This window comes from Rhipicephalus sanguineus, chromosome 5 (genome assembly GCF_013339695.2).
Source record: "Rhipicephalus sanguineus isolate Rsan-2018 chromosome 5, BIME_Rsan_1.4, whole genome shotgun sequence".
NCBI lineage: Eukaryota > Metazoa > Arthropoda > Arachnida > Ixodida > Ixodidae > Rhipicephalus > Rhipicephalus sanguineus.
Window position 1 is genome coordinate 85960393 of NC_051180.1, and position 22363 is coordinate 85982755.

Consider the following 22363-nt stretch of genomic DNA (forward strand, 5'->3'; position numbering starts at 1 on the left):
GTTTTTCGTTCAAACAGCCCCTCCGCTAGTTAATATATTCGACGTTAGTCAAACTTCTCGGTTTCTCTTTACGGTCAAGGTTTTCAACAGTTAAAAACAAAAACAAAAGTAATTAATGCGGGAGGGGGAGAATAAACTTATGCTGCTCCTGGCTTGCCAAGTCAGTTTCGTAAGTCGTTAGCAACGAATTGCGGAACAAACAATTAGTAAAGTTTGTCCCCGATGGCCGTCGCAGTTTCCGACGAAGACGGCTTGTCCAAGGCAAGACACATCTCTCGGTGTTCGGTTTTTCATAAGTTTCCCGGAAACTTCTCGAGCAACCGCACAATTCGAGCGTCTTTACCTCGGCCCGCTTTTAGAACTGAGCACCAACTGGAAGCAAATCGTAAACAATTATATCGGACGTTGGTATACAAACGCAGTGGACTTTTTTTTGTTCTTGCGAACGAGGTCTTGTGAGGCTTCTGCTTCTGGAAGCCTTCTCCTCTCTGTATCAACAGTTTCTGCATCATTGGCCCGGGTAATGCCGCACGAAATGCGGGTTTGTGAGGTTGGCTATGCTTCATTTTTTGGGCTGAGATGAAAGCACCGCGTGTCTGGCGGGTAGAAGAGAAGGAGCGGGAGGCGGGTGGTCGGAACTGGCTGTCCGGCTGGGGCGACGCAAGGCTCGGCTGCGGCTGCTGCTGCGGTTTGCTACTGCTGCTGCTGATGCTGCTGCTGAAGCTGCTACTCAGCTAGCAGCGTTGGGCGGTAGGCTCACGCTTGCGCCGTAGGGGATGGGGAACGTCCCCTGTTCACGATCACCTTGGGCGAGCCGTTCTGGAGTGACTCCGCTGGTCCGTTAATCAGAGTATGTCCGCCGTCCTGCGCAGCAGGAAAAAAGTGAACAAATAAAATAAACGAACAGTTGAAACTCGCAATTTTTTTGGTAGGCAGAGGAAATAATCAGCGTCAATTAAAAGGGAACGTCTTAAATGGCATCTAAACAACATCTGAAAATACAACGAACGAGCGCAATTCCCTCCCGGTGTTTCCCGTCTTTTCGGCCCAACTCCTCACGCCAGCAGTCTGTACACGTGACGTCATGAGGAAATAAGCTCTCGATTGGTCCACATTCGAAGGATATCAATTGTGGATGGTCTCCAACTCTGCTTTGCCACGCAGTCGCACGCCCGTTCTGTCTTGTTGGTTGGTTGGTTGAAAAAATTTATTTGGGTCCTGCAAGGCGCGCGTCAGCGCGCAGCGGGCGACTCCCACGTCGGGACCGTCAGGCCAAGCCTGCCGGCCGCTCCGCGGGCGTGCTGGACGGCCCAGAGCTGGTCATCCAGGAGGAGAGCTGCGGAGGGCCGCCTCCCACCTGGCCGAAGCAGTATCGGGGTTAGTGCGCGTTGCCTTGCACTCCCAGAGCATATGCGCTAGCGTGGCTACGTCTCCGCATGCAGGGCAAGCGTCACTGGGGAATACGTCGGGATAAATGGCGTGTAGGGAGCTCGGATTAGGGTACGTCTCCGTAAGGGCGTTCTGTCTTGCCTCACCTGGTATTTAGCTTTCGTTTCGTGCGTTTTCGAATGCGCAAGCGGAGATAACAGCGTGTAGCCGAAAAGCGCGAAATCCTGATAGGCTGGGACGTGAGTACTGATGTTGTCCAGTGTTTTTGAAGGACTATAGAGAGGAGGATATCGCTTGTGGGAAGGGTAGTGAAGAAGAGAGAAACCACTCTCTCGTCTTTGAACTCGGAGGATTTAGGGGTCATCTAAAGGTTCGCAAAAACTTAAATTGAGGACGACGCAGCGAGCGATGGAAAGGAAAATGATAGGTGTAACCTTAAGAGACAGGAAGAGAGCAGAGTGGGTCAGGGCAAACAAGGGGTTAAGGATATCATAGTTGAAATTAAGAAGAAAGTTGAATGGGCCGGCCAGAGACGTCGGCAGGATAATGGGCCCCCCCCCCCCATTAAGGGTAACTGACTGGATTCAAGAGATGGCAAACGCGTGAGGGGGAGACAAAAAGTTAGGTGGGTAGATGAGATTAGAAGTTTGCAGGTATAACTGCAGCAGAAGCACAGGACCGAGTGATTGGCGGAGCATGGGAGGGCCTTTGCCCTGCATGGGCGTAGACAGGCTGATGATGATGATGATGATGATGAAAGGTTCGCAAATACTTGAAAACGGCATGTTTGTAATGGATATAAATGGAATGGCGGACAAGTATGCTGTTCTTTATCATTTCAAGTACAGCGGTCTTGTTGAGACATAAGCAAAAACGAAAAAAAAAATAGTCTATAAACACGCGACTAAGAACACGGAGAACAAACACGCGTTTGTAGCCTGTGTTATTTATTCGCGATTGTTCCTCCCTAACAAGAAAATGCCGTTGAAATGATTGTCAGGGCTGGGGAGGAGAAGAGAGAGAGACAAAGAAAAAAAATAGAGATAAAATAGAAGTGATTTATTTTTCATACGTGTTCAGGATTAAAGTACATGAGTCAAAAGCTAACGGTGAGCGAGGTTTCGAAGTGAACCGAGTGTTTCGGGAACCCTCATATTTTGCGAATGAGAGAATTTAAGCGTGGTGTGAACTCGACTCATCAGAATTCTACTGACAAATGGTTGTGCTTTATGCACCTCAGATTGCCGAATCAGTAGCCACAGATAAAATCTGTAGCGAAGCCGACTTTGTTTGGTCAAGTTCAGGTTATAATTGTTTAGACTACTACTGCTCATGAAATGTGTACAAAGGTGTGTACTGCTTTCAATTATGAACACTTAAAAATATGATACATCCAGTTAAAAAAAATAAAGAAAAAGGAATGACCACGCGTCATGGCCAAGTACGTGCTGCGCACAAAATGTTCGCGCTACTGGTTATATGACAATAAAAAACATTTACCCCATAAAAACAATATGAAATGATAGAGTAGTAGAAAATACCCAACAGAAATGCACCAATGTCATCAGCTATGTCCTGTGTCCTGTACGTTCCTTTTTTGTCAGCGTCACATACTGCAACACTTTTACGAAATGCCATAACCAACTCACAAAAGTGCCCCTTTGTCATCCCCTAGTTATAATATAAAAAACTGATAGAAGCGTCGAATACCCCTTTTTTTATCGAACCCCACAAATGTTGTTACTTTTCATGCCATTCTAGCTAATGGATCATTAATATATCCAAAAAGGCAAGCGACGCCACCGAAAAGTATGCCGCATATAGATACATGAACTTGCAGCGTTCTATAAACATTAGCTGTCGCTTTCATTCGGGTTCGCGAAGTGTTGCCGACTTTTCTATCTCGTGAATTCTGCGCTTGAAAGAAAGTGCAGTGACACCCCTGTCCGTTGAAGTTAAGTACACGAGAATTTTATAGAGATAAAAAGCTGCGGAGAGAAGTAAAGCAAAATATAGCGCGCCAGGAATCAGATTAAAGCGTCGTGAGCGAACTTGAAGTTATAAATACACTTTCCGCAGCAGATCATGGCAAGCCGCCGTTATATACTCTTGCAGCGTATACGTACCTTGGATCCGTGGTGCTCTCCGTGATGCTGAAAAGTGAAGAGCGCCGTACGTCGGGGCTTCCGCTCCTGCTTCCGGCTCTGCTTCCAGCCCTACTTCCGACCCTGCTTCCTGTTAAAAGGAAGTGAAAGAATATATTAGAAAAACTCGCTATAAGCACACAATCACACGATATGACTGCACTAGGCGGCACTGACACCCTCTTCCAGGTTACTCGCAGCCTTCCTGAAAAAAAAATACAAAAACAAATACTACACGTATACACTCTCAAAAACCCTTACACACTGCTCTTTGGCAAATCAGATTTTTTTTCTTCTTCTGTCGCATTAAAGCAATGACGTTAGTTATATCTTGTACGTTCGCGTGAGTGCACAGGAGTGGAAGGAACATTTCGAGCTCTGGAGAGATTCTCGCGCAGAGCAATTGCCATAACTTGCCGCCAGCGCAACATGCAGTCTGAAACAACCTAACCCAATTTAACGTAACGTGTTACCACACACGCTTCACTGGCGCTGTCGAGGTGTGGTGGCCGTATTTCTGTACAAGACAAATGTATTAAGCAGGCTTGTCTCTTGTTACAGTTTTGGGACGTTAAACCCCGATATTATTATTATCTCTTGTACAGTTGCCAGACACTACGAGATGCTTGCTATACGCTTGCGTTACTTCGTTTGGCGCTTTGGGAAACACGAAGGAAATGTGGCCTCAGATTCGCGTATTATCACCTGTTTACAGGAATGACTTTGCATGCAGGCACTGTATGCTGTTAGGTGTCAAGTGCAGTGGTTTGCGCGAGTTGGAGATGACGTCACTCGATCCAGTAAACCTAAATAAATTAAAAAATAAATAAATAATAACGTCCGAGCACTCCGCACAGGTGGTTAACCAGCCAAGCATAGACATGCGGCCCCGTTGTTTTTCAGGAGATGGGATCTATCGATGTGTCTTCTGTTGTAGCTTTTGAGTTCTCGATTACCCCATTTAAGAGATGCGCGCCTCAACCTTCCGTTTGGAGAACACCTACATGAACTTATGGGTGGCGATTCATGCTGCGGCGGGTATCATTCCTAGCTACATACATGCTGACAAAACCTGATGAGAAACTATGGTGCAAGCGCAGGCCCTTCGAGGTAGCGTATGCTAGCCTTCATTATAGTTTCTGCGCGCTCACAGACTCACGGACAGGCACATTTTCCCGTAAAAGATACAAAAAGGAATTGGTATTCTCATATCTTTTTTTTATTGTTTTTCGCGGGCTACCCAGACTTTGTGTTCAAGAGGATGCGTCCACAAAGATAAAGCCAGATGGAGATTAAATAGATCTCGCGTGTAGCGTACATACCGTCGCAGGCTGGTGGAGTATAGCTCAAACAGAGAAATCTAGCGCCCAGACGAAGAAAGCGCACAAAAAAAAATAAAAAAATAAGCAAAAGACAGGCGCATTTGTCACGAGAGCGCAGGGAGTAGAAGGAACGACAACACTCTCTCCTTTTATTTTCATATCACCACTTTGTCGCGCCATGTTAGCGGTACATGGCTATCTGCCACGCTATTGTGTATTGCTTTGCTGTACATAGAAAGACTGATTGCATGGGAGCACACAGACGTGCTGTGTGTTCATGTATAATACGTCCCTAAACATTACAGCGCGAATATCCAATTTGGAATAAGCTCTCATCGGCACTATCACCTCAGTTCGCGCGATTAATTTCTGCTGGAAACTCTTACAACATCGGAGCCTGATGTATTTTGTACGCATGCGACTCGATGTATACCATGCGGGTCAGCAGAAAGGTACGGGCCCGCGAATGGCGTTGTACGTACTACACTCGTCGTCTAGATCAAAGAGGAATGCGATACAGTCGCGTAGTTTGCGCGCAACTACGCCGCATTCTTATCTGCTATCGCCGTGACGCAGCGTCTGGTCAATCTGGCGAGATCAACCGACGTTGGCGTCGTCGCGAACGCGATCATCATTTGGCAGTTTTTCTAATGAAATAGCGTTGATAAAAGTCAGTTGCTTCCATTCGCAGCATACCAGCCTCCATGTCTCTTGGAAGGTGATCAAATGTGCTGTGTCATCGGTTGCAGAAGGCCTACACCCTGAAGTTTTCTTTCGGAAGGGAGACAAGGTAGGATGTCTTTACGCAATGCGCAGTGTGGTCGGTTTCCTATGCTTCCATTACTTTAGTCTCCCGTCTTACAGGCTGTCTAACGAGCCTTAAAAGCGCAGCCACTTGGCCACCTTGCTTCAACACGTGAACCGCCGCACTTTCAGGTGCTGCGGCAATTCCGCGCGATACAAGCAGGGAGCCAAATTCCTCGCTTAGTTGGTTTTTGAGTTCGCGCTTGTCATAATGTGATCTCCAGAGTGTATATTGATGCCCGCCGCGGTGGTCTAGTGGTTATGATGCTCGAGTACTGACCCGAGGGCCGCGGAACCGAATCCCGACCACGGCGGCCGCATTTCGATGAAGGCAAATGCTAGAGGCCCGTGTGATTTGATTTACGTGCACGTTAAAGAACCCCACGTCGTCGAAATTTTCAAATACCGCCATTACGGCGTCTCTCGTAATCATATCATGGCTTTGGGACGTAAAACCCCAACAATTATTAATTGTTATCAAAGCATACCTTGAAGCCCTGCTCAAGACTCGCTGAGGGAAAGTAAATCCAGTGCGAACCTAAAGGTCGTCATAGGACCAGGAGAATCTCCGTGGCTTTGACGGCGTTGCACAGTATTAGCGAGATGAAATATTCCCACTTTGGCACATACAATGAGGAATATCTACAAAGAACTTCGCGCAATTACCTTTCTCAGCGCCGGCTTTGTGTGCTATTCGGTTTCTGGGGACGTGACTGTCCTGTAGGCACTTCTAGGAATCTGAGCAAACCAAGAGCAAACGTTCGTTCCTAATTGTTTGCTCAAACTGTCTCCTTAATTGAATTTAGCTGTCCCGTGACGTGAAGAAGCTTTGTTCGTAGTAAATGACGCTTTCTGGCTTTCTGACAACGTTGGGTCTGTGTTCTACTTAATTTCCGCCGCGTAGAATGTTGATAAAAATGAGAACTCGTGCTGTTTGTAAGCGAAAGTAATTTTTTAAGCTAACGAGAAATGTACGTCTGCACAGGTGTATCAGAACTTGTCCAAATACCGTTTCTGCGAGGCCGGAGGGAAGGTTCGATAAATAATTCAAAAGAAAGCTGATGGACGGAGTTTATAGCGGCTCTTCTGTAAGCAGCATTCGCTGCTTACGGAAATTTGAACAAGAAGGAAAATTTAGTAGAGCATTCGATTTCTGTCGGCTAATGGCGCGTAAAATTACTTCCGCTTCTTCTTCAAACTCGCTGCGAGTTTGCTTCTTTGTTATTTGGTTTTCTTTATTTATTTTATTTCGAAAACAGTGGGAAAATTGAAGTTTTGCCCACGTACGTACATAATAAAGACCGAAATAGGCATCTGCGGTTGTGGCCGCTACAACAATACCACATACATTCAGCATGAGAAATAAGTCGCGCCCGATCTGCTTATGTGTGCTCACATGCTTTCTGTACGTAGGTAATGTACAAACCCTCTATGTATGGTTTCCAGACACTGTACGCACTTCAACTTGCCTACAGAACAGTGCGAATTCCTTTGGCCCTTTGTTTTTTTGTGTCGTTATAAGTTAAGAACTGTTTTGACGTGTGACTGTAAGGTCTCTACTTTTCAATATTTCAGTGTTTTTTACACATTTTGTTTTATTGTTTTTTTCGTCATGTCAACAGGGGTAGCCTGCGCTAATGAAGGCACTAGCTTTTGTTATAAACCATCATTACCATCGTAAACATCACCATTGCCAACCTACTCAAGTCCATTGCAGGACGAAGGCCTCCCCCAACATTCTCTAATTTACCCTATCCTGCGTGAGCTGATTCCATCCTGTCCCTCCGAACTTCCTAATTTTGTCACTCTACTCAACTCGCTACAGGTCCTTGCTGAATTTCCCATCCCTTGGTAATCATTCCGCTGCTCTAACTGACCACCGTTTGTCTGTCCACACAACACATAGACATGCAAAATTGTTTAGCCTGTGTCTTCATTCTCCTGAATTCACCTTTGTATAGGACTTGGCTATGTGGCCAACGCACAAAGTAGGAACGTGCTAAATTTCGGGCGTCCACTACATGCGTGGGATACTATTTAAGCGTGCTCTTTATTTTAACCGTATTCCTCACTTACTGAGCAGCGAAACTGTCCTGTGCTACCGAGTAGCGCATGTAGACTGTAGTCGGCTACCTGCCGCGGTGGTCTAGTGGTAATGGCGCTCGACGGCTGATCCGAAGGTCGCGAGATCAAATCCCAGCCGCGGTGGCCGCATTTCTATGGAGGCGAAATGCTATAGTACCGTGTGCTTAGATTTAGGTGTACGTCAAAGAACCACAGGTGATCGAAATTTCCGGAGCCTTCCACTACGGCGTCTGTCATAATCATATCGTGGTTTTGGAACGTAGAACCCCAACCATTGCTATTATTATTAAGCATCGTGCAAGGCGCGTCGCTCGGCTCACCTTTGCAGCCGCCATTAAAATGTTCGGACCACTGTTTGTGTAAAGATAAAAGGACGCACCGGCGTCGTTCTTTCAACTTCGGAAGATTCTCTCATAACCATGTGACCACTAGCTCACAGCGCCATGAAACCCTCACAGGTGCGCATGAAAAGATGGGGACGAAAAAAGTTCAACGCATAAATATGGTAGAAGTAGCCACAATCAGCCCCGCTTCCATTTGACGCCAGAGCTGCCACGTGTGGGCATCCGATACGAGTTTCGAAGAAAATAAGGCAGAAGAAGAAGGAACCGCTAAAAGAGCCACGTCTACCGGCGGCCCTCTTATATAAAAAAAATACTTCCGCCCCCTCCAACCTCTCCAAAAAGTTACGACAGGCCCTGCGTTGCACTTCAAAGACCAGGCAACGGCTGTAGAAGAAGAACCAATCGATCGCGTCGGGGTTGCATCGGCTCGCAAAGGTGTGCGAGCCGACGCAGGGTGCCAGAAAGATATAGATATCTCGAATCTACGACTTCGGGGTCCTCCCTGTGGTCGTATAACGGAGCGAGCTCAAGAATATAGGAGAGAGAGAGAGAGAGAAAAAAAAAGTGTCTCGAGCTCTCGGTCTTTTGCGGACGCCACTTCTATACGGCCGCCACTGTAGCCGCAGACCCTCCCTCCACTCCCCTCCTCCTGCCACCCCCCTTTCCTCCCCTTCCTGCCTTTGCACTTTCTGCCGATCACCATCAGTCCTCGAGGGAAAAATCGATGGGTTTTCCTTCGAGCTGAAATTGATGTCGATTCTCCGCAACTTTCCCGGCATCTGCCGTCGCATGATGGGTCGGTCGCTTTACCTGTTCACCTGTTCTATGTAGCTTTGTTATACATTTATGTAGATTTTTTCTTTTGTGCGTGCGTGCGTGTCCTTCCCATCTTCGTTGCGAGTCTGATCCAGGCAGTCACCCTTTTCTCGTGTAGCCGCAGGTGCTCGCTTTTAGTTTTCTTATTTCTAGCTTTCTCTTCTTTTTTAATACCTCAGGTGCGCGAACCCCGTATTTGACAAGCCGCAATATAGGAATCTGCATTCGCGCCGCTGGAGAAACACTAGAGCGGAATCGAAGCTTTCTCGCGTCTTTTCTTTTTTCCGTTCTGTGAGAAAAAAAAAAGCTATCTCGCAAATGTGTGCCGCCTCGGGTGAGCTGTCTCGACGAAAATTTTTTTCAGCTGTCTCGTTCGTTTCGATGGAAGTACAGTTAAGAAATGAAATCCAAGCTGAACTGCAGCGATCTGCCTTTCAAAAGTTTGATGGAAATGGCTAATATTTTATGGAATACGAAGTAAGGAAAGACAGACAAATAAAGCGTAAGCTCGTTGCAAGATACGCGATCTTTAAAAGCTGAAATGATAATGTAATCCTGAAGGTTCAGCTCTGAAAACTTGACGCTGATGAAATTACGTATCATAGGGCTGTAAAGGCGCTTCTGCTTGCTCCTTCGTTCTGCTTGATTCGTAATGCCTAAGGAGAGAGAGAGACTGTGTGTGTGTGTGTGTGTGTGTGTGTGTGTGTGTGTGTGTGTGTGTGTGCGTGTGTGTATATATATATATATATATTATATATACTCCGACCATCGCATGCTTCTGGGGATGTGAACGAGAAAAAAAATAGGCTGCTATAGCGAAGCTTAAGGTGCCGTATACTCTAAGAAAAAAAAAGAGTATGCGTGACTCTTTTCGGAGAGTTCTGACTTGCCACGTATAGGATTCTCTTTAAATAGTCACGGCGACTCTCTTGAAGGGTCGGAGTCGGCTCGCTCTAGGAGAGTCCCCTGACCCTCTAGGAAGAGTGGAAAGACTGTCATCCGAAGGATCACGTTACCACTTATAGGGAGTCAGACCACTCCCTATAGAGAGTCAGCTTTGAAGCCTGTTATAGCACGCTTCAAAGCTTTCACAATGTTTCCAACAGCTGCTCCAACTGCTGGACATTTGTTTATCAGAGTTTCAGCTGCAAGAGTAGAGCCGCTGCGCGAAAACAATTTCTGAAATTAAACAAATGAAACTGTCGCTGAGTTTCGGAGTATTTTCTTGAAACAAAACCTGCATTTGGAAAGCAAGAGAAATGAAAAATTGTCGGCGACCTAAATCCTTGACATAAGTGTCTGGTATTGGCAATCGCACGTCGGCGTTCGTGCGCCCTAGCTTATGCATTCCTCGAGTTAACTTTGTGCTTTGTCACGCTGCTGAGGCGGATCTCTGAGGCCATGTAGAAAGAAGCGCATGGTTGAGACCTGCACCGCCAGGTGCTGCAATGATGTCATAGCTGCTGACAATAAAATCGTCTGCTCTTTCAATGAATTCATTCAGTCAATTTTCATTAATTATCCTGACAGTTACCTGGTCCTTATTTTAAGTAAACTTTTGCTCAGATATCATATTTACCCGGTAGAACTGTTAACTTGAACTGGAACCATCGATTTCGTACCAGTTTTATTTTTTAGAAAAGTTTTTGTGAATATTCGTAAAACCAGAAGTGCTTCCAAGAGAAACAACAGCATCATCGGGTGTCCGTGCCACTAAAAAACGAAACTACGAAAGCTACGTGACAGCTACGGTTGTTACTTCTCGCTTCGTTACAGTGGTCGTTTGTTATTGTCTGGTTGAAACGCTTCAACCTCTCGATTGTCTCCTGCAATACATGCTTGTGACAATATTTAAAAGTCAATGAAGGCGTCTGTAAATTACAAATATCTAACAACCTTTTATCTGACTATGTCCGCAGTTGACACAGAAGAAAAGCGCCGTTCCATAGCCTGCAAAAGGGAGGCTTTTCCACACGCGACTTTCAATGACGTTGAGTTCTGTTAAGGGCGAAGTGTCAACATCCGTGTGTTTTACGAATGGCGATTGCCTTTCTTCGAGACACGGGCTGATTGAACGCCTGATGTCGCACCTGCACTCAACGCTGAGAGCTCAGGCGGAACAACTACCGTCTGTGTATACCAAGCTAACGCCACCTTCTATACTGCGATCACAACGCCAACCATGTCCACTTAACCCATTGAGCCTAACCACAAAGACCAGCTGAAGTATCCGTAGAAGAGCTTCACAAACAGGCAGCGAACAATGTTATTAAACGGTGAGTCGAAGCCTGTTTAGGGCAGAAGTTAAGTCAGCTTGCACAAGTCGGGGGTAATTGGAGATCGTTGGAAAGACCTTCGGCCTGCGACAACGTTAACCATGATAATGATGATGAAGATGAAGCGTGAAGAGCAGTCAGGTTAATTGTGACCTGATTCTCGGTCTTGTTATCCCGTTGTCGGACGCACTTAGATCGAAGGTCGTCACCACCTTATGCCTGTGCTTGACCCCGGATGTTCTTGTAGTTCGGTGCATCCCCACATTGTGGACTTTTGGAGCAAGCTAAGTACATTTTAACAGCGAAGGTGTTTAGCAAATAGTTCCTTGTTCATTCCGTAACAAAAAACTATCATAATCATAAAAGGGTATGTGCCACAGAAATTGGGTAAATCCCACTACTAACCACTGGTCCACTAAAAATGAAGAAGAAAACTATTGTCATCAAACGGGTATGTGCCACTGTGCAGCCTATGAGAAAACTATCATCATCATAATGGGTATGCGCCACAGAGATGGGGTAAACCCCAATACACACAACTTCCACTAAAAAGCAGGAAGGCAGCAGTTAGCCCAAGAAATGGTTGCGAAAGGACGGCGGCGAGCCGAAGACCCCGAGTACGTACAGAGGGATAATACTAGGGAACGGGGAAGGCAACGGCGGCTGCGAGAAGACCCCGAAGCAATGGAAGGCCTACGCCAACGACGACGTGTCCGTAGATCTATGAGAGGTGCGAACGCTTGGTTTAAGCGCGGGGTTCTTTCTCTGGAGTTCGAACATCCGTGTCGTGTCTGTGACAGTCTGTGCTTTAACTCGAACCTCTCTGCGCCGAGAATCAACGTAGAAACAACCTAGCATCACCTAGCTAAAGGCTAGCTACGACCTAGAAGCAACCTAGAAACAACCTGCATCATCTATAGCTAAGGCCAAGAAACAACCTAGAAACAACCAGATCAATCTTCGGAATCGTCCAGTTTCGCAGTTTCAAGCCTTGCGCGGCTTATTGCGAGCTCCCCCCCCCCTGATTTGTTTTTTTTTAGCATAACCACTGGTAAGTCCATAGAAGTGCTTTACTACCACACTTTCCTTTATCCCCACGGCTCTTTGCTTTGGCAAAGGCTCCCATCTTTCTACGGCTACTATTATGTTACTTGAATCTATCCCCAATACTCACGCATTTCACTTCAAAGCAAGTTACTCCGCCCATAGCATACTCGTACTGTGCCCTCTCTTATCTTAGCCCAGTGTAACAGAAAGAAGCGAAGAGTAGGTCACGTGACTTACCCATCTTGGAAGGGGACATCTGGGAACAGGCACTCGCCCTCCGGGAGCCCGCGTGCAGGCTGGCGTGACTGTGGCGTCGCTTGCTGTCCAACTTGAGGTGTGACAGCCGCGGGTTTGGAGTGTTGAAAATGGTGCGTTGGTTGCGAAAACGAGCCCTGCGCCCGACAACAAGAAAACAAGTGGTTTCTTGTGCTCCAATTAGATATCCCCTCAAGTCGCAACAGGTAGCTTTCTTTGGTGGTCATCCCCGCAACTTTGTTGTTGTGGAACGAATTCAGTTGAACATACACTGCTACGCGTATAGTGTACGTCATCGTCACGTTTTCAGGTTATCTGCTAAGCAAAATAAGAATCTAGGGCTGTGTGTTCATGCAGTGAGCGAACGAAATTAGAGATGCCATAGCGACCACTTCGCTTGGGGCAGCACTTACAGGATAAAGTAATACAGGCAGTTTACACGATAAAGTAATAAGATCATTATTCACAAAAGGCGCGTGGACACCAAACAATGAACTTCACAGACGCATGGACACGCATGCAGACAACGAAGGCATATTTCTCGATGGACCGCCTAATTCAAATACGGCAATGGCTCTTAAAGATCAGTGCGCTACACGGACAAGCGCGCGCACTGTAGTGTCCAGTGATGTAGCAAGCTCTAAATCAAAAAAAAAAAAATGCTTGTGCTCACACGGTTGTACTCATGATAAACGCACGATCAAGTAGAAAGAGCACAAATATTTATAACCTGCAGCGCAATGTGCCAAGAAGAAAATTATCTCACAACACTGAGGTTTCACGATGGCAAGGCGTTGCGCCGGGGAGTGCAAACAGAAATGAAACGGCACGCGCTTGCTTCGTCCTCTTCTTCATCTTCTGCGTCACTCCCACAACACGTGCACCGATTTGTCCGATCGCAGAATGCAATATCTATGATGGGCGAGTGTGTTACGTGACTAAAAATTTCGTACCACACTCGCATTTTTATTCACGTGATTAGGTGTTACGCTGTGTTACGTGAATTTTAGTCACGTGTCTATTTTACGTAGTGTTCATGATCTTTAGTCGTGTGACTAGTTACTACGTAACGTTACATGATTTAGACACATGACTAGATGCTACGTGAAGTCACGTGACTAAAAATCACCTAACATGACGTAACAACTACTCAGGGGACTAAAATCACGCAATAGCTAGTCGCGTGACACGTTCCCGCAAAAACACACAACAGCTAGTCACGCTACTAAAATCATGTAACATCACGTAACATCTAGACACGTCTCTAAATCACGCAAAATTGCGTAACAACTAGTCACGTGACTAAAATTTATTTATTTTATTTATTTTATTTCAACATACTGCAGCCCCGCAGGGCTATCGCAGGAGTGGGCAAATGCATACATACATAGAAGAGCATAATACATACATATATACATAGCAGAGCATAACAAGTGTGCTGAACATCAATGGTTAGTAATATGCAATAAGAAGTCATCGAGTGATAAAGATCGAACGTAACCGGGCAGCGCATTCCACAATTCAATAGAATGAACAAAAAAACTATATTTAAAAGCCACCGTACGATGGATAAAAGTAGTCATGTTCAACTCATGGTAATTTCGGGTGGTTGTTGGTCTAGCAGGTGCGATGTATTTGCTGAGTAGGGGAAACCGTGGAAAATTAATTAAGGTATAAAGAAACTTCAAACATTCAACGTGACGACGGGAAGAGAGACTGGTAAGCTGTAAGATAGGAAGATGGGAACTAGGTGAAAATACCTGTCAAAGCGACGATAAATGAAGCGTACTGCTTTCTTCTGAACAGATTCTATTTTGTTGATATCCGACATCTTGTGTGGGTTCCACACAACAGAGCCATATTCCAATATCGGACGAACCAGTGTTTTATAAGGAGAAGTCTTATGCTGAGAGGTGCTGAACTTAAAGTGCGTTGCAGGTAGCCTAACTTTCTAAGCGCACGGTTGCACATGAGTTCGATGTGATGAGACCAAGATAAATCCTGAGTGAAAAGGAGACCTAGATATTTGTATTGCGAAACATTTCCGAGAGGGCAACCATTAAATCACATGACATAACGCAACAACACGTGACTTAAATCACGCAACATCACGTAACATCTAGTCACGTGACATGTTCTTGTCAAAACCACGTAACAACTAGTCACGTGGCTAAAATCATGCAACATCATGTAACAACTAGTCACGCGATTAAAAATCAAGTAACATCACGCAACAGCTGGTCAGGTGACTACAATCACGTAACAACTGGTCACGTAACGTGTTTGCGCCGAGAACCATGTTGCAGCTAGCTCCGTGACTAATTTCACATCACGTAAAAGCCAGTCACGTGACATGTTCCCGCCAAGACCACGGGACACGTGCGTAGTGTGGGAAGCCGACCGAAACCGAATAGCTAAGCCTAACATACTTAGTACTACAAGCAGAAGCTTAGCATTTCTAGTAAAAGCTTGGCATCACTAGCAAAAACTTAGAAAAAGCTAGGTCGAACAATAGCTCCGCTGTTGGTTTCAAACTGCGCTTTTTCAAAGAAGGGCGCTGCGAAGCGAGTACAAACTCGCGATTTGTGAGGTAGGTTAACGTGTTGTACAACAGCAAAGAAAAATATGAGTCTTTGTCCCTACTTACGGGACAAACAGCTTTTAGGGCATGTACCAAGGATAAGAAACACACTGGATTCCAAGAAAAGGCAAACGCGCGAGGGGAGACAAAGTTAGGCGGGCAGATGAGATTAAAAAGTTTGCGGGTATAACGGGGCCGCAGCAAGCACAGAACCGGGTTGATTGGTGGAACATGGGAGAGGCCTTTTCCCTGCACTTGATGATGATGGTGGGAATGATGATGATGATGAACAAGCGCATGCTTTCTTTAGGCAACTCGTAGTTGCTCATATGTTAGGCTGTTAGAGACAACGCAAAACTTCAGTGATACATGTCTTCACAGTTCTAATGCAATATTATAGCACGGTAAGATGATGCAATCATGCGTTGCGCACATACGTGTTACGTTTTAGAATCGGAAGAATGTGAACGTTGAGACACTGACGCTGTTTACAGGTTCATGATGGGCAGCTCCGCATGGTGGTTCATCACGTCTCTGACCGTTGGTTTCTTGAGCTAATAACCTTCTTTGACGATTGTGTGCCCAAAGTATGACACTTTTCCTTGCTGTAAAAGTGCTTCTAAAGAGCCCACGGTACAAAAAAAAGGAAGAAAAGTAGGTAGGTAGGTTAGGTTAGGTTAGGTTAGGTTAGGTTAGGTTAGGTTAGGTTATGTAGGTAGGTAGGTAGGTAGGTAGGTAGGTAGGTAGGTAGGTAGGTAGGTAGGTAGGTAGGTAGGTAGGTAGTAGGTAGGTAGGTAGTAGGTAGGTAGGTAGTAGGTAGGTAGGTAGATGGTCGGGTGGGTGGGTGGGAGGGTGGGTAATTTACCTGCTGAACAACTGCAGGGCAACGCACATGCCGACGAACATGATGGCCAGGCAGACGATAATGGGCACCATGTTCTCCTCGGACAAGCTGTTGTCTGTCTTGGGATCCATGCCGAAAGGGCGCATTGTCTGCAGCTCCACGTCTGTGGGCAGTCGTGTAAGAAGAGCGGCAAGAATTAGACAGATTCCGTTACCCCAGATACGGGCCGCGCCTACCTAACCCAGACAAAAACGTAGTGAAAACTTCTTCAATTGCATCTATACCCTGCAAACTGTTTGATGCGTTGGCGTTGGGATGAGTCTGCTCGACAGAATTAGATAAGCCCTCACTTTGTCTTCCGAAAATACTTTAAAATGTTCGTTAGAAGCTAGGTGGAGATCTATGTTTAGTAGCAAAGAGGCAGCGGCACAAACGCGGGCAATGCAAATGTCTGTTAGCCATTATGTCTTGCGTGCCAAAAGCACGGTATGATGATGAAGCACGCCATATTGGCGCACTCCGGACCTATTTCCAGCCCCCAGGAGGGGGAGGGGTTCTTAAGGTGCACTTAAACCTAAGTACACGGGTGTTTCCTGCATTTTTTCCCCATAGAAATACGGCCGCCATGCCAGAAGGTGACCCCACGTATCCCGGGCTTAGCAGCGCAACAGCACACCTGCTAAGCTATATCACAACACTTACGATGTCATGTTGCAGCCAGTGCTGGGCAGTATCGAAGATACATGTATCTTCGATACTATCCTAGATACATTTAGGGTATCTTGTATCAGTATCGCGATACGTCTCGCAAGACGTGTATCAGTATCTGTATTTCCGATACATTGAAGAATGTATCGTGTATCTTAAGGTACAAGATACTGCGATCGCAACACAACGGTGCGAAACAATAAACGTTGGTTGAACTCCGCTTCTGAAGCCGGTGCTGTTCCCACTAAGCCACCAAATTAAAACTAAAGACAGTGAGATTATTTTATCTTTCCGCCAGAGTTTTCCAGCGAGGGCAGGCGATGAGCTCTGAGCGTCCCTATGGAGGAAGCAGAGTCACGTGGTGGCGCTCGCTTCGTCTCGACCGACAAACGCGTGAACGTCTACGCCCAGAGGACATTTTGTTTTCATGGTTTCTTCTTTTTTCTTTTTAGTTGTGTCAATGCTATTGCACTTCGCTCTTAGCCTCTGTCCTGTGCCACCTACTACAATGCGTGCGGTGTGTTCTGCACAAATTCTGATGCCGTTGTAGTGTCGTTATCAAAGGTTCTCTTGCTTTGTGCTTCGTTACGAAGTATGAAGAATGCGAGAAAAGGGGTTGCTTTGCGTCTCGTGGCTTTCACACATCGCCGATTCGAAGGATGTCGTCGATGAAAGTTCGACTTACATGCAGTGAGATTGATTTATAAGCGAACAAGATTCGAACAGCTTTAGTACCACCGATACCGATGCTGGATTTAACAGAACAAGCATTCACTTAGCAGAAGCTACCCTGGCGTACGTCTCTTTTTCTTTTATTCAACGAGTTTTCAAAATCATAATTGGATTGTTAGCACAAGTTCTTTCTAAGCTGTCCTTTTCCATTCCAAACATCACATATGTCTCTGTATTGCTTTTTTCGGGTCTGCTTACGGCAATATGTATTTAACGTGCTGGCAAGGTAAGCTCTTGCCTTATTCTGACTTTTAGCTGTCTGCATCATTTCTGCTACTGTTTACTGACCTATATTCTACTTAAGTTTACTGTTATGTCAAGGCGACGATGAGAACAAATATATAATAATCTGCACGTGCTTGGAGTACATACAATAACAAAAATTCTGCTTACTGCTTAGTAAAATGGCAAAATTGAGTTTTCATGATAATAACGTAAACTATTTTTTTTATTCATATACCCTAAAGGCCCATTCGGGCATTACATAGGGGGTTTTGATACAGTTATATGAACAAACTTGCAAATAAGACCATTGGTAATATACACTGAATATAGTAAACAATATAAAACATACTACTATTAACAAGGCCGGGTGCAAGAAGATTGGTAACATAAATCGAATTCTTAAGACAAAGTTACAAAATCAAGGATGCAAAAGAGAGCGAGAGATAAAAAGAACAGTGCAATTATACACTGAAAAATAAAACTACAATGAAAATTAAGCTGAAAAAATCGATTTGTACAATGAAAAGGAAAAGAAAGAACTTGTATATATACATACATGCACATACTCACATTTATAGGCTAGTCATACATTCAAGAAAATCTTCAAGTTATTACCAAAAGCGTCATGATCAATGACCGAAGCTATGTCCCTCGGTAGTGCGTTCCAGTGATGTATGGCTAGAAGTAATGGTGAATATTGATACGTATTAGTGCGTGCAAAGAAAGGCTGTACATTGAAAGCGTGATCAAAACGCTGGGAAATATTATGAGGTGTTTTAATGTGAGCTTCGCGGAACCGGGATTGACTATGATAAAATGTGTGAAAATGTGACAACTAGTGCTAGTAGTCTGCGTTTTTGAAGAGAGGGTAATGGAAAATGAGTGTTTGATAACTGTAATGCTATCGTTGCGCGAGTATTTTCTTGGTGATAAATCTTGCCGCTTTATTTTGTATCGATTCTAGTTGATCGATCAGATATGATTGATGTGGGTTCCAGATGATGGATGCATATTCTATCTTTGAACGGACAAGTGTGGTGTATGCTAACAATTTGGAGCCATCCTAACAATTAGGAGCCATCTGAATTTTCTGTGGTCTTACCTTAAATGCCTAATTCTCATAGCTATTAGGTGTTACCCGCTGCGGTAGTCTAGGGGTAATGGTGCGTGACTGCTGACCCGTAGGTCGCGGCGGCCGCAGTTCGATGCCCGTGTGCTTATATTTAAGTTTTAGGAGCAAAGCTCCTTATAGCATCACCTGGTCGGTCGTCGCTCCATCCGGCGTGTCCCAGCCGTCGCGTCTCCCGTATCAATCAATAGATCGCGCTGTCGCATAGAGATGCATGCAAACTGCAGTTGGGTGACGATATACTAGATGGCGCTGTCCCATAGAGATAGAATGAATGTGGCGATATTCACCCAGGTATACGTGTGGCCACGAGTCTACATGAAGCCTTAGGTTTTAGGGACAATGGAAAACTGAACACGTCCGCGATAGAAATAAGTACGAGACGGTTAGAGTATTGGTGGCAGAAAAGTAGAGATAAAGTACAAAAGTAAATCATGGGGAAAAATAAGGTCATTCTGCCTTAAGAGGCAGAGAGATGGACCGTGAATTTATAATTTTTTGGTATAATAACATAGATTTAATCAATGTAGATAAGGTATTAGGCCAGCATGAAACAAGGAAGTTTTCTCTTTTTTCTTCGAGCATGGTATGTCACTGCCCCGTTATAAAGGGGACGCTCATAGCATCCATCCATCCATCCAGAAAAAAATAAGAAATAAAAAATAAACAAAATAAAAAATAAAACAAAAAACAAAAAATAGAAAAACATAAAAGAAGAAGAAAAAAAGGAAAAAAGGAAAAATAATAAAAGCGGCGTATCGCTTTGATTACTGCTGGGCGAAACCACTGAAGGTTTCATGGTGTAACTGGTGTAACCATGATTGCTTCAGGAGCTTCGCTCAAGCTCTTCACCATTCACCCGTGGATATGCTGTAATTTTTTTATAACACCACGTGGTTGAAATTTTTGGAGCCCTCCACTACAGCGTCTATCTAATATCGTGGTTCTGTGGGACGTTAAACGCAACAATTATTATTAGCTCTTGGGGGTGCCACCTGTATCGTGTTCCTACACTTATTCGCTGCGTTTGATAGAGAATCGCTTTTCTATTTTACTTAGGTATATTTGTTTTTATTTCTTAGTCTTCCCTAAATGTTTTTAATGTTACTAATCACCAGGTGATCGGAGCTTCACTGGCAATATAGTGTGAATAGCGACGGTGTCATGTGGCACTTTATGCAAATATAGAACACGTCTGACACGTTTTCGAGGCTTCAGATGTTCTTTCATAAAAGAAAATTTTTTAAAGATCGCGCATTACTGAGTGCATCACTAACGAACGCTTTACGCCAGCAGATAACTAGAATATCAAAGTAATTGCAGTTTTATGTACTCTACGTAAACAAGATGCGTCGCAAAGAATATCGCTTCCAGCGTTCTCGCTGATGTACACCTGTCCGGTGATCGGGTATTGCGAAAACTCTGATACGTTTACGGGCAAGGTAGAACTAAACAACGGTATTTGCACCATTGTGCGGAGGCTTCTCATTGAAGTTCCTTGTGATTAGATGGCAGCCCGCTAGCTGGTCGGCAAGCAGAGCATCGACTGCACGCAATTACAAAGGCGGTAAGCAAAAACCGTTATCAGTGCAGTGTATAAAGAGGTGTCATAATAAGCAGCTAAAGCAACCCCAATAAAGTGTTTCGGAACGAAAGTAATATACCTTGAGCAAGAAATAAAAAAAAACTTTTGAGATACTAACAGACATTTCATTTAAATGAAGCAAAATTGGTCTCAGTTAATAAACTTTCAAGCGAACATATTTCTGCATCGGCGTTTAGTGCTCCATTACCGTATATACAGATATTTAATAACAAATTTCCGAATGTATCGAAGTATCTTAAGATACAATTGGAATGTATCGTATCGGATACAATCGGTGTTGTGGTATCTTGTATCTGTATCTCAAATACTTCTTGCCGGAGTATCTTGTATCGTATCGCGATACAATTTCAAAGTATCTTTGCCCAGCCCTGGTTGCAGCATTCCCTGCAGCATCACTAATGACCAGCTACAGTGCCTTATAAAGGGTTCCCTATCGCTAGCATTGCTTTTCGCCCAGCCACGGTAAGCATGTGGTATAATGGAAGCACATGGCGGTTAGCGTATGTTGAACAGCCTTAAATAATTTTCAAAATTTCTGATGTCAATGAGGGTCAGAGTGTAGCGAAGCCTGATGTTACATAATTAATTGTAGTATTCAGCTCGCTATTATTGCCGCCACTGCCATGCGCTATTTTGCTGCCAGTAGTAGTACTAACGTACCAACTTAGACCTCCCTAAACGGGCCACTCTCATAAAACAGTGCTACGAATACTATTCTCACACCTCGAGATATCGCTTTCAGCTTTCATGAAAGCCACACATAGGTGCCAAAAACTTACCGAACGTCCACAAAACGTCGAACGCCGAATAAACGCAAGCAATTAATTTCAAGCAGTCCACATTGGTAAGTGAACTAGTGATGCAGAACTATCGGTAAATTTATTATCGATAGTATCGATAATTTTTTGAAACTATCGATAGTGTAAACAAACTATCGATAGTGCAATCCGTAGTACCATCGTTAATATTACTATAGCGATATTACTGCTACTCGTGTCTATTGCTTTGTTTTGACGTATCCGGGTTTCCCCCACAAAGACTGTTAGCAATGTTTGACGCAGACCGCGCCGTAATGTTTGAGAAGCTTCACAATTGCTTGAGATCATTCTGTTAAGATTACGCGGCGGACGCGAATAGTCAAGTTTATCCGAGAGCTTACGCGAGCACCAGAGATAACGCTGGAAGGCTTGATAACTGATGTATAAAGAACGACGCGTTCCACCGATGATCAGGTTACTCAACGGCTGACGAATGCTCCCACCACTGTCAGTGCGCAGCATGTATCGCTTGTATTTTGAGTTTTGATTTTCTGGGCAAAAGTTCGCCCAAATAAAGAGCTCCGTATTTCCCAGTCCTGCTGCAGCATTCTTCACCGTCATAACCACGTAACAATACTATTGATAGTGGTGTGAATAATAATGCGGTTGCTGGCCAGCCATATTGCCAAAATATTTGCGATAGCCTACTACCAGCTTCGATTAACTTATGAGCAATGTTTGGCAGAGAAACTAATTATTTCCGCAGTGAAAATGGCGGTATGTACCCTTAAATAAATTCGTATCGAAAAGCAATCAGTTACAACTTACAATTAACTTTTTGATATTTTTTTTATTTTGCAATCATAAAATGCAATATCAATATGAAGCCGCGCAGTCCCACCACATGTAAAGGCTTCCTTTCCCCTACAGCTGAAGAGTTTGACTTTATGATCATTTGTCAGCAAAGCACTCTGGTAAAGAACACAATCATGTCAACTTTCTTGCCCTTGAGCCTGCTCCTCCGGCTCCAATATGTACCACGCGTGCGGGGAACCAAGTTTATTCTGCAGTGAGTCGGGGCTGTTGATTTTATACAATCGATAATACCATCGATTTTTTTTTACTATCGATAGCGCTATCCCCCGCCACGGTTGTCGAGTGGTTATGGCGCTCGACTGCTGACCCGAACGTCGCGGGATCGAATCCCGGCCGCGGCGGCTGCATTTTCAATGGAGGCGAAAATGTTTGAGGCCCGTGTACTTAGATTTAGGTGCACGTTAAAGAACCCCAGGTGGTCG

The 22363-nt window shown here is 44.8% G+C and overlaps 1 protein-coding gene across 1 annotated transcript in view; it reads right to left on the reverse strand.

Moving 5' to 3' along the window:
• Nucleotides 1-845: 845 nt before the first annotated feature.
• The window catches only part of LOC119394799 (uncharacterized), a 199253-nt gene continuing 177735 nt past the window's right edge, over nt 846-22363 (reverse strand). The window contains exons 4-7 of the mRNA XM_037662104.2: nt 15929-16070; nt 12465-12619; nt 3516-3624; nt 846-864 (exon numbers count right to left, since the gene is read on the reverse strand). Of these exons, the coding sequence (XP_037518032.1) occupies nt 846-864; nt 3516-3624; nt 12465-12619; nt 15929-16070 (425 nt within the window). The remainder of the gene's footprint in view (nt 865-3515; nt 3625-12464; nt 12620-15928; nt 16071-22363) is intronic.